Source organism: Tursiops truncatus, chromosome 8, assembly GCF_011762595.2.
Source record: "Tursiops truncatus isolate mTurTru1 chromosome 8, mTurTru1.mat.Y, whole genome shotgun sequence".
NCBI classification, from domain to species: domain Eukaryota; kingdom Metazoa; phylum Chordata; class Mammalia; order Artiodactyla; family Delphinidae; genus Tursiops; species Tursiops truncatus.
Window position 1 is genome coordinate 12714363 of NC_047041.1, and position 13306 is coordinate 12727668.

The 13306-nt window shown below is 46.9% G+C and overlaps 1 protein-coding gene across 19 annotated transcripts in view; it reads right to left on the reverse strand.

Annotated features, from left to right (window-relative positions):
* Positions 1-13: 13 nt before the first annotated feature.
* Positions 14-13306, reverse strand: part of POU2F3 (POU class 2 homeobox 3) — an 83499-nt gene continuing 70206 nt past the window's right edge. For 17 of the 19 annotated variants that reach the window (XM_073808084.1, XM_019941758.3, XM_019941756.3 and 14 more), the window contains 4 exons: positions 11972-12133; positions 6452-6518; positions 5246-5381; positions 14-4262 (listed from right to left, as the gene is read on the reverse strand). In XM_073808084.1, the coding sequence (XP_073664185.1) occupies positions 4223-4262; positions 5246-5381; positions 6452-6518; positions 11972-12133 (405 nt within the window). In that variant the 3' untranslated portion in view covers positions 14-4222. Of the gene's footprint in view, positions 4263-5195; positions 5382-6451; positions 6519-11971; positions 12134-13306 lie in introns of those variants that run through there. The other 2 variants (XM_019941757.3, XM_019941762.3) reach the window with 2 other exon arrangements.

Here is a 13306-nt window from a genome sequence, read left to right on the forward strand (position 1 = left end):
GGAGGCTGAGCAGTTAGACTGTAATTCTGTTTATTTCTTTCATGAAAACCATGGTCAAATAGACCCCCGTAAATACAGTCAACTGATCTTTGACAAAGGAGCAAAGGCAACACAATGGGACAAAGGTAGTGTCTTCAACAGATGGAGCTGGAACAACTGGACATCCACACGTGAAAGAATGAACCTTGACTCAGACTTTACACCATCACAAAAGTTAACTCAAAATGGATCACAGACCTAAATGTAAAACACAAAACTATAAAACTCCTAAAGATAACAAAGGAGGAAACATACATGATGCTGGGTGTGGTGATGCCTTTTTAGATACAACACCAAAGACAACCCATGAAAGAAATAATTAGCAAGCTGGACTTCATTAAAATTAAAGACTTCTGTGAAAGACAATATCAAGAGAATGAAAAGTCACAGACAGGGAGAAAATATTTGCAAAAGACAATCTGATAACGGACTGTTACCCAAAATATACAAAGAACTGTTAAAACTCAACAGTAAAAAAAAACAAACAACTTGATTAAAAAATGGGCCAAAAATCTTAATAGACAGCTCACAGAGAAGATACACAAATGGTAAATAAGCATGTGAAAAGTTGCTCCACATCATGTCATCAGGGAAATGCAAATTAAAACAAACAATGAGATACCATTATACACCTATTAGAATCCTGAACACTGACAACAAAATCCTGAACACTGACAACAAAGGCTGGTAAGGATGTGGAGCGACAGGAACTCTGGTAATGTTACTGGTGGGAATGCAAAGTGGTACAGCCACTTTGGAAGACAGTTTGGTGGTTTCTTACAAAACTAAATATACTCTTACCACACGATCCGACAATCACGCTCCTTGGTATTTACCCAAAGGAACTGAAAATTTATGTCCACACAAAAATGTGCATGCAGATATTTATAGCAGCTTTATTCATAATTGCCAAAATTTGGAAGTAACCCAGATGTCCTTCAGGAGGTAAATGAATAAATAAACGGTGGTACATCCAGACAAGAGAATATTATTCAGCATTAAAAAGAAGTGAGCTAGCAAGCTCATGAAAAGACATGAAAGAAACTTGAAGGCATATTACTAAATAAGCCAACCTGGAAAGCCTGTATACGATGATTCCAACCATGTGACATTCTGGGAAAGGCAAAACTATGGAGACAGTAAAAAAGATCAGGGCTTCCCTGGTGGCGCAGTGGTTGAGAGTCCGCCTGCCGATGCAGGGGACACAGGTTCGTACCCCGGTCCGGGAAGCTCCCACATGCTGCTGAGCGGCTAGGCCCGTGAGCCATGGCCGCTGCGCCTGCGCATCTGGAGCCTGTGCTCTACAACGGGAGAGGCCACGGCAGTGAGAGGCCCGCGTACCGCAAAAAAAAAAAAAAAAAGATCCGTGGTTGTAAGGGCGTAGCAAGGAGAGAGATGAATAGGTAGAGCACAGAGGATTGTTAGGGCAGTGAAAATACTCTGTATGATATTATAATGATAGATCTACATCATTACACTATTGTCCAAAGCTGTAGAATGTACAACACCAAGAGTGAGCTCTAAGGTAAACTATGGACTTTGGGTGATTGTGATGTGTCAGTGTAGGTTCATTCTTGGTAAAAAAATTTTACTTTCTCGTGAGTGATGTTGATAATGGGGAAGGCTACGAACGTGTTTGGGCAGGAGGTCTATGGGAAATCTCCACAGCTTCCTCTTAATTTTGTTGTAAACCGAACACTGCTCTTAAAAAATAAAGTATTTTTTAAAGGGTCAAATGAGTGAAAACCAGCCTCATGGACAGTGCAGGACATCAGCTTTCAGCACTCACCTGAGCAAGATGTCAAGGTGGCCAAGACTGCTGCAGGAAAGCATCAGCTCCGGCACCCAGGAGTATGCAAGGAACAGTGCATACATACGTGTGTGTGTGTGCACAGGTATGCACAGCTGGGCTCATGGGTGGCAGAGTAATTTCTTTACATACTTTAATTATTGCTGCAGGCTCCTCTTGTCTCTTTGACACATACCGAGCCTCTTTCAACTGGATCTTTTCTTGACAAAGTAACCGCTACCAACAGGCTTTCTTCCACTTCATGACATGAAATACGAGTCTTAGTATAAGCCCCATCCAAACATGAAAAGCACTTAACTTGTGGTTATTTAGGTATGGATTTCTCCCTTGGATATTAGTATTTGCAACAAATGTTTAATGCCAATTTTAGTTTCTTCCCTTCAGTCATTACATTTTTGAAGGGCCTCCCTTTCCCACCACAGGTCAATGTTTGCGTCAAAAATGGTAACTCTTTAACTTTTTATTAACCCAAGAAAAACCACAGGGATAGCCTCCTTGCCCCTCAACCCTCTCATCAAAAGTCACAGTGCATTCCAAAGCCAAATAGATTTGACTTTTGAATTATCCCTTGTCTCAAATATCTATCACTTTCCATTGCGAATAATGAATAATTGACCTTCGGGACATCCTGAGATATGAACTATTAGCCTCAGCCTTCACCTCTTAAAGTCTACAAATGACTTGACCTTAAACATTTTCCATTCTCCCACTTACAAAATGAGGAAGCCAATCTCATACCTACTCTGTCCTCAAGGCTGTTCTGTCAAAAAGAGTAGAAACTCTGAACTCTTTGGAGTCCTGTATTAATGTATATCATCTTTAGCATCAGTTCAGGGAGTCACAGACTTAATCCACCAACGTGAAACCCTTTCTCCATCCCGTTTCATTACACGCACTCACATGTCCTGCACAAAAAAAGACCCAGAATAATCTAAACCTCTTCTTGCCAACAGTGGAATACTGTATATCATCACCATACAAACTTATTTAGGAACAGAGAGATTCCTTTGAATCTCATCGTTTTCTTGGACATGCCGTCTCTAAAAAAAAAAAGTTACCATTTCTGGAATGGCTTCATGTTACATGTTTACACACTGGCCCACAAAGAAGGAGACTCGAGAAAGAATGTTCCTGCAGAAATCAACAAGGATTCCCAGCCCACGTGGGAACTCTTGTGGAAGCTAGCACGGTATTTCACACTTTGGTATTGTTTTTCCTTTCTTTTTCTTTCTTTTTTGTTAAAGAAGATAAAATATTACAGAGATCTTCAAAATTCACACCTGAGTTAAATATTTTGCTGGAAAATTCCACACTAAAGAGAGAAGAACATAATGCAAAAAAAGGAAAGGGCTATATACAGGTATTTACCAGCGTAATTGTTGCATGTGTGCTTTTGTGTTCTTCCTTCTGCACCAGGAGAAGGGAGAGAGGACGAGATAAGGAGAAATACAGGAAAGGAGAGAAAGAACAAGCGTTTCTGAACTCTGGGGCAGACGGAGCAGACAGAAGAACACCTGTGGGCAGAGCATGTGCCCAGGGGGCTGAGTGTGGCTCAGCGTTCTGTAAAGAGGAGGGAATTCTGAGAACACAATCATGAATGGATGTGGTTCTGGAAAAGGGGCGGGGCTAAAGAGAAAATAGGGTGACCTGAAGACTCAGTCAGAAGGCTTTGCTGAACAGAGAAGACATCAGAGCTTTGGTGGAGACATCAGATTCAAATCTTTTCATAGATTCTAGAATCAGTTCGGAGATTGTGGCTAAGTTCAGAGTCAAAACCTTCTCACCCCTCTGGTGGTTTGGCACCAGGCAAATGGCTGTGCCCAGAATGGTCCTTTTTTTTTTTTTTTTTTTGCGGTACGCGGGCCTCTCACTGTTGTGGACTCTCCCGTTGTGGAGCACAGGCTCCGGACGCGCAGGCTCAGCGGCCATGGCTCATGGGCCCAGCCTCTCTGCAGCACGTGGGATCTTCCCGGACCGGGACACGAACCCGTGTCCCCTGCATCAGCAGGCGGACTCTCAACCACTGCGCCACCAGGGAAGCCCAAGAGGTCCTTTCTGAAAGACCACTGTCGCAGTGAAGCCATCTGACATATTTGGAACGAGAGGAGAAGGGCACAGGCAAGGAAGGTAAAAATGGTCAACTCCTAGGCGGGCTGTGCGTTTCAAGAGCACTAGGGAGCCAGCACACGGTTCAGTTGCAGTTTGGATCTCCAGAGGCCCTTGCTCCTGAACAAGGCAAGAGTTTGGGTTCATTGATAGTGGAGGTTCTCTTCTACTGTCCTGAAAGTAATCTGTCCATACAGAAAAGGCGTGACTCCCTTCCTTCCAGTGGGGAATACAGGGCCAGGTGGCATAGGAGAAACTTTTTTGGTCTCAGTGGAGGTAGGTGGGATGATTCCATCGGTACCAAGATCTAGAAGGAAGGAAGAAACAAGTCAGTTGGACAGCTTCTAATGAGGAGGGAAGATGGGAATGAGCAGTGAGTGTTAGCAGGTAGGTATGGGGTGGGGGGTAATGAAAATGTTCTGGAATCAGATCGTGGTGACAATTGCACAACCTTGTGAATAAACTAAAAAGCAGTGACTTGTACACTTCAAAATGGTAAATTTTATGGAAAGTGAATTATATCTCAAGACAATTCTTTAAAATGTACATTATATGTTTTTCTCTCTCTCTCTTTTTCTTTTTCGGTGGAGACAGCTGAGGAGCTCCAACCTTTAGGGCTGTGCAACAATTGGCCCATAAGGGGTGGCTGCCTTGCTGAACAGTCTGGGTGTGGACCAGCGGGTTCACTTCTTCCGACAAGCTCAGGTCTTCAACCAATCGCCTAACTTGCAAATCTCTGTTTTGTTCTGAATCGGGGAAGGATCTCTCGAGGCATCCGCTGAGAGCACCTCTTAGAGTAGATTCTTTGCTTCATTAATCAAAGATGGGAGGCTGCTTTTCCTGCTGCATCCCGGGTGGGAGCATGAGGTTACGGGGTAGCACTCTCCTGCTCTCACGGTGTCAGCCACGCTGGAAGCTCAGGCTCGGGGCAGAACACCCCAGAGCGGAGGGGCTGGCCTGGAGGGTAACTCTCCTCAGCCCAGTGAAGGACCTGGCCCTTTCTGACAGGAGGGTTTGGAAATTTCCACCCTCCCAGTGAGGAGGGAAATGTTGGCTTTGTTGACATCAGCTCCTTGCCAGGACTGCTCACTGGCTAAGGCTTCTCTTTTAAATCCCACTCCCTAGGGAGAGAGTCCAGTCTGGCGCTCCACCCTGCCCCCTCCCTGCCCCCCCATTCCCCTTGTCCAGCCCCGTGACAAGCTTTCCTTCCCAAGGTGTTGACCCAGACGCAGCTTCTCACATGTCCCTCGGCCCCGCTGAGGTATCTCTGGGCTCGCCCCTCTGCCTCACCCTGAAGAGTTAAAACTGGTGGAGGAGTTCACAGCCGCTTTGGAGTTATTTTGAGATGCAGTAGGGCTGCTGGCGTGGAGTCCTGGGCCAGGAGACGAAGGCCTGCTGTTGTTCCCAGAGGGGCAGGATGACGTTACTGAGAACAAGGAGAGGCAAAAACAAGGGGGAAACAATGAGGCTGGGTCTGGGGACCTCGTGACATTCAGACACGTATCCTCCAAGGGGGCTCACCCTGTCCCTACCCGCCACCCATCTGCCCAACTCCTACCATGTTAGCATCGACACCCGGCCCCAAAGGGGCCCTCCTCATACACGCTCTCCTCTGCCCGGGCCCTGGAGAGCGGCGTGGCTGGTTCTGCGAGTCCCAGACTAGCCGAACGCAGGAGATACAGATGCCAAAATCATCCTACTCCAGGACACGCCCTGGGCTGGGCATACGCAGCCCCGGACCACGGGGCAGGATGAGCAAAAGAACCAGAAGCCTTGGAAAGGAAGAGAGGAGGAAAGAAAGCAAAGTGCTCGGGGAGGAAAAGAGAAGCCGAGAGCACAGGTAAAGACGGCCAGCCTCTCTGATGTTGCCATCTCCAGATGGTTCGTGGTCTTCCAGAAAGAACACAACCAGGAGTGAGGAGTCCTGGGCCATTCACTAAGCAGCTCTGTGGCCTGTGGCAACTTGTTTCACTTCCCTGCATCCCCTTGCATCCCCTTTTCGACCTCTGTAATATGGCAGATTTGGATTAAACTGTATTTGAGTTTCCCAAACAGCATTCCGTGGAGAAGGTGACATATATTTCACCCTACAAGCTAAGATGCTTTGAAGGGTCGAAGGCACTGCTATCGATAATTATGTCAGGACAAGGGACTGTCATATGGTCATCCTCTCTAGCTCTTTGAAATGCTTTGGAATACTCTTTGAAAAATAGAGTTCTGTAGAAAATTGGTTTGGAAAACCCTGCCTTCCATACAGCTCATTTGTATGGAGAAACTGCGACAATTAAAACAAAAACAAACACTTGTTCAAACGTTGCCTACCCAGCATTTCCCAAACTTACTTGATCACAGAAGCCTTTTCTTCCTAGCACAGATTTTAACATCTTTTGAAATACGTTTTGGGAATGCTGACTTATGTAGGTACCTCTCAGTTCTCATATCCCATTATTTAAAAGAATTCTGGTACTATTCAGAAACCTCATGTTTAGAGCTCACCTGTTCCAGGCATGCTGCTGTGGACAGGAGGGACAGAGAGGGGCCCCAGAGACCCAGAGGGAGACACCTGAAAGGCAACAGAAGCTTATAAATGTCCACTTCTGCTTCCTTCTCCCACCTCTCGCACTTCTCCCAGGATGCTGGGCCCCAGACTCTGCAGAGACAGGGCTCAGCTTCCCGGATGATTTCCTAATCCCAAACCTGCACTCTGTGCCTTGTTTCACAGGAAGGTCTCTGGACCACGTACAGCACCCAGCTCTGGCTCTGCCCTGCTCCCGCGTCTCCCTGCTGCTGACACCAGGCCCTCCCTTCCCTGCTGCGTGTCCCCTGGCAAGGTCTCTTGGGCACTGCCAGGCTGAAGCTGCCCTGCTCAAGTGCTCCGGTGATGAGAGGAGCATGCCTCCTGGACCCCGCTGTGGCTGACACTGCTGGATGGCTGCCTGTCTTCCAGTCCCTTCTTCTTCCTTTTTAAAAAAGTATTTATTTTATTTTATTTATTATTTATCAATTTCGGCTGCACCGGGTCTTATTTGCGGACTTCTTAGTTGCGGCATGCGTGTGGGATCTAGTTCCCCGACCAGCGATCGAACCCCGGGCCCCCTGCATCGGGAGTGTGGAGTCTTATCCTCTGGAGGACCAGGGAAGTCCCTCTTCTTCTTTCTTAAAAGACCCCTGCACTTGCTCAGGGCAGCAGAGCCCCCAGCCCTCACCACCCTGTTTCAGGCTTCCCATCTTGACACGTGAGTAGACCATCCACTCTCCCGAGGTAACTGGACGAGATGAACTGCGGTCTCTGAAGCCTTTCATCTCGCCCTGGATGCCTCACAGCATCATCAGCTCTGAGTCTGGAAGGGACCTAAGATGACTTGGCTTAACCTCCCACACAGTTCAGGGATCCCCTCCCTCAGCATGACTGTCCTAGCACAACCTGGAACAAGATATAATAAAAAGAACAGACATGTGGCCCAACAGATCTGGGGGGAGCCCTGGCTCCACCACTGTCTGTGTGATTTGGGCAAGTCACTTAACCCCACTGAGATTTGGTTTGCTCATCCGTAAAAGAGCAGTAATACCTCCCTCATATTTTCTTTTAATTAAGATTTAATGAGATAATGTCCGTAAAGCTTCCAACTCAATGCCTGGCAAACGGCGCACGGCTGTTAGCTCCCTTCCTTCCAGCAGGAAGCTGTCAACTGTCGTGTGTTTCCAGCTAGAAACTGTTTATTTCTTCATTTGAGCTGAACCCTGCATACTTTTCCTCCCCCTTATTCTTCTCATGCTGACCTGGGACGCTCAGATCGACCTTTACAAAGGACCTTGCAAGGAAGTTCTGCTCAGGGAGCTGGGATTGGCCATCCTCCCCTCCCCAGTTTGGAACATCCCATCCCGACAGGATGCAGCATGTACTCATTTCCTAATTAATCAGCAATGGTTCTGCTGCTTTCGTTTACCTGCCCTTTTACAAGGAGCGTCCTCAGTCGGCTGGGGCCCACCAAGGGTGGAGACAGGTGTGGAGCAGCGTGGTAAGAGGTAAGAGATGTTATTGATAATCTCCCTCTCTCTTCTCCTCCGCCCCTCCCTGCTGCCACACCCCCAGACATTTGTTGTTGTTTTTAAATAAATAATGATTTAGTCACTGCGACCAGCTTCTTCTGCTTCCTTCCGGAGATGGACTATACATATGCAAGCAGACATAGATGTGGTTCCTTTAACATTTTGTATATAAATGGAAGCATTCTGTGCACACTGGTCTGAAATATATTTTGCCTTTTTCTTTTCCTTCCTTCTCTCTCTGTCTCATTCTTTTTTTTCCCCTTAACTGTGTATCTTAGCGATCATTTCACATCAGAAGCAGAAGGAACTATGTCTTAGTCCCACGGACAGTGTCCCAATGAGACCTGAGGAGAAGACAGGATTAGAACATTTTCTCTAGTCTTCCTTCAGGATGCCACAAGTATTAATGTGATTATTTATTTAACATCTTTCTCCCCCACTAGGCTGGGGAATTCATGAGGGCAGGATGATGCCTGCGTGGTCCCCTGCTGTGTCCTCAGTGTCTACTGCAGTGCCTGGAACTTTGCGGGTGTTAAGTCAATATGTGTTGAATGCACGATGAGAACCCATGACACTCCTTTACGGCACCTCCATGCCTCCCACCACTTTCCTCCACGTTGGTGTCCCAGGCTGGGATTGAACCAAAGTGATAACTGCCTCCCATCTATTCTAAACAAAGCCCCATCTTTAAAGATTCTGACTCTCTTATGACATGGTTCAGGTTCCTTAACATGGTCTACAATGCCCTACATGATTCCCCCGCCTACCACTGCAGCTTCCTCTTTCACACACTCTCTCTCACTCCTCGGGTTCCATTCCAACCTTCTTTCTTCCTCTCCCCACCCACCCCAGCCTCAGAACCTTTGTACACACAGTTTCCTCTGCATAGAATGTCCTTCCTGACACTATCTCCACCCTTCCATCCTGTCTCCCACTGCAACTCAGACCTTTTCCCCATTCAAGTCTACTCTTTCTTCTGCTGTCAATTTGAGCATCATTCCTGGAGAAGCCCCTGACATCTGGGCTAAGTTAGGTCCCTCAGATACCCACACATCTTATCTGGAGGCTTCATCACAAATTGCATTTGTTTAATGTCTGTTTTCCTTGCTAGACTCTCAGCAGAGATCACCAATAAGTATCCTGTGCACCACCATATCCCAGTGCCAAACAGATGGTGGGTGCTCAGTAAGTATTTAAGACAGGAATGGTGAATGAATATCACATTGTCCCCAACCTAAAACTGTCAACGGTTCTTCATATCTTTGAGAGTAATTTAGCATCCACGACCCACCATGATCTAGCTCTCATCAACCTCTCTTAGTCCTAAACCCTTAGCTCCAGCCAGACCAAAAGGCTTGTGATTCCCCAAATGCATCACGTTGTTTTATAATTCCATGCCTCTCACACACTGTTCCTTCTGCCAGCTATGCTGTTCTTTTTGCTAACTCCTAATCTGTTCTCCAAACAAATCAGGGGGTTAGCCCTCCCACACCCCATTCTGATTTGGGGGTCTTTTATCTGTGTTCCCAAAGCACTCTTGCAGGGCTCTTCGCATCTGCATCACCCCTCCATCTACTTCATTGCAATTTTTTGCATTTTCTGGTTCCTCCTTCTCAGTTTCTTTCCTTGGTGCTCTCCCTTTGCCCATCCCTCAAAAGCTAGTGTTCCCCAGGGTTGAAACCTCAACTTTCCTCTTTGCTTCCTCTGTACAAACTCCACAGGTGAGCTCCTCCTTACCCAGGATTCCAACTACCACCTGTGTGCTTACGACTCCCAGCCCATTTCTCTACCTTAGCCTTTCCTCCTGACCCCCAGACCCATTATTCCAAGTGCCCGGGGCATTCCCACTTGGGTGTCCCACAGGCCTCTCTGTATATCGTAATGATGTAAAGGATTGAAATCATCATTTTTTCCTGCTCCTAAGCCAGCTCCTCCCCCCGTGTTTCATTGTTCCGTCTACAGCACCAGCTTCTACCCAATCAGCCCAGCCTGACTGCTGAGAGTCATCTCAGAGTATTCTCTTTCCTTTCTCGCTCTCCCTGCCCCACCCAGTTTTCCATTTATTAACCAAGACCTAATAATTCTACCTTCTAATTATCTCCTGAATCTCTCCCATCCCCTTCATTCTTACCAAATGGGTTTGCTTCAGCCCTTATAAGGTCACTGCTGGATAACTGCAGTCACATCTAACTGGTCTCTCTGAAACCAGATGTGATGCCTCTCAAACCACCCTTTATAACTACAGTCAAAGTGATCGTTCTAAAAAGCAATCAGATCACACTAATGCCCTCCTTCACGTCCTTCGGCAACTCCCCAGGGCTTCAAGTTCCTTAGCCTCGCTCACAGCCCCTTGTGTCTGGCCCTTGCTGATCTATCCAGCCTCATCTTTCAACATTCCTCCACGTGGAACCACCGGCCATTCCGTGCATGTGCTCTCTTCTCCCTCCTCCATACCACTGTTCTCATACTATCCCCCTGGGGGAATTCCACCCCTCACTTATTTGCCTCTTCACTCCTCCTTGTCTTTTTAGACTCAGCTCAGGTATTAATTATCTCCTTGGGGAAGCCTTCCCTAACCACCACCTCCCAAGGCTTTGTTAGCTGCTACTCCTAAGTTCTCCAAGAGAAATCATCGTGTTGTTTATCATTTGTTTATTTGTCTGTCTCCTCTGCTAGGCAGTGAGGTCCTCTGGGACAGGGAACAAATATTACTTCTTTGTGCATCCCCAGCACTCAGCACAAGGACCAAAACATAGTAGATGGTCTATAAATGTTTGGTGAAAGAATAAACAAGAGTATAGTTTTATGAAGTCGCTATGTCCCACCCAGAACGAGGCTGAATTTCACCCATCCTTGAGTACTGAAAGACAGAGGACAACACCATTATCCCCAATTCCCTTAACCTTCAACCATCACCATCCCTAGGGTTGAAGAAGAACCTTCCCCCCCGCACCCTCCAGGCACCATCTCTCTCCTAGATGGAGAAGACATTGCGTATCCTCCAAACTTCCCATTCTGCCTGAACTTCAACTTATTGCCAGCCCTGACTTCTCCCCTTGAACCCCAGAATCACAGATATAACTGTCTGCATGACCCTTCCTCTTGGATGCCTAGGAGGTAAGTCTAACTTAATAGGACCAGCTCTGAATACTTAGTCTTTTTTCCCCCTCAAACCTGTTCCTCCTGCAGTCTTCATCATCTCCCAAAATGGTAGCACCGTCCAACCAGCTGCTCATCCTGGCCTCATTTCTCACGCTCCATATCTGAGCTAACAGCTCATCTTGTTGGCTCATGGTTGAAATTCATTCAGAATCCAGCCACGTCTCCTCACCACCATGATCTCCACCCTAGCCCAAGCCTCCACCACTCTCAGCCTGATTGTTGTAATTCTCAGGCTGGTATCCTGCCTCTACACAAATTAATCTCCACATAGCAGCCCATGTCAGTTCTCCAGTGTCTTCTTATTTCACTCAAACTAAAAGCTAAGGTCCTTTCGATGGCCTGCGAGACCGCGGTGAATGGCTTCCTGTTACTTCCCCGTTACTTCTTGGACTTCACCTCCCACTTCTCACCTCCTTCCTCACCCTGCCCTGGCGACACTGGCTTCCTTGCTGTTCCTCAAACATGTCAGGTCTTCTCATTTTCTGGTTTCTCTACCTGGAACACTCTATCCCTCAGATATTTCATTCCCTTTCAATACTTAGATCCCTGCTCAAATGTCACCCTATCAGAGAGGTCTTTTCTTACCCCTCTACTATAAAAGCATCTCCCCGTAATCACTTTCTATCTCCTTATCCTTCTTTATTCTTCTTTATATTATATATATTTTGTATACAGCCTCTCTTTGTTTATATAGTTATTCCTTGCTCCTCAACCCCCGTCTTCTTTAGGACGGGGAGGACTCTTTGCCCTCCAGGCTTTATCTCCCCCAGCGCTTGGTGGGCAGCTTGGCTCCTGGCCACTCACCAGCCGGGAACTGTACGTGGGTGATTTGATGGGTGTGGCCACAGGGCAGTTGATTCGCTTCTCCTTTTGACGGCGGTTGCAGAACCAGACCCTCACCACCTCCTTCTCCATGGACAACTGCTCTGCGATCATGGAGATCTCCTCTGAGCTGGGTTTGGGATTCTACAGAAACCAAAGAGATAGAGTAGTCAGGAGGAGAAGGGAATAGGATCAAGAATTGTGCGTGGGGAACAGATGTTCCGAAGAAGCAGGATAGAACAATAGATGGAGCAAAAGCTTTAGAATTGGACCTACGATGGAATAGTGGCTTGAGCACTTACTCTGTGGCCTTAGGAAACTTTCTGAACCTCTCTGAGCCTCAGTCTTATCATCTATGAAATGAGAGAAATAATGCCTACCGTATAGGATGATTATGAAGATTAAATGAGAAAATGTGTATAAACTGCCAAGCACAGGGCCTGACACAGGGTGGAGGCTCTTCTCTCGCTCCTTCTTCAGAAGTTCTGAAAAGAGGAGCCCACTGATGAGTTAGGTAGGGCAGGCAGAATCCCCAGAACACACGCTCCCTTCTGTTCTTTCCTCAGAATCTGATACCCTTCTCTTGCGTCATTTCTTGCTGCCTACCTCAAAATAGGAAATGATAAAGTTAAAACATGAGGACCCATCAAGACTATAAAGGAGACATGTGTGTATATAAATAAATAAATACACACACACACACACACACACACACACACACACACGTTCCAATACACATCCATCACTCCTTTGTTCTGACCCCTCCCACCCCCACCCAGTCTTTGATCTTAGCTCCCTTCTCTCTCTTCTGCACCCTCCCTTACTCTTGCTGCTGTCAGAAACTTAATCAGAAGGAAAAGCCAGGTCTTGTCATCCTGCCAGCAGGATGCAGCCATCAAGTCCTGAGTCATATGTGCTGGAGAGTCTGCTGGAGAGACAGGAGTCCTGGAGGTCTGGGGCCTGCAAGGTGGAACTAGGCCACAGGCGAGCCCTGTAGGGACCGTGTGGTGTGGATGGAAGCTCTGGAGGCTGGTACCTAAGGGGTCCTGATTAGAGGCTGTTTAGACCACACCTGTTTATCCCTCTTCTCTTCCCCAGCTCCCCCGGAGCACATAACTGGTATTATCAGTGTCCACATATTGGCTCAAGAATATACTTTTGCTGCAAGTTTAAAAAGGTGTCTACGTAATATGACTACAAATATTGAAATATACGTAGAAGAGAGAAATAGAAGGACGTGCATTTAGATGGCATTGGGTGGTGGATTTTTTTCCTGCCTCCCTGCATTTTCCAAATTGTTTACAACAAGCATTTATT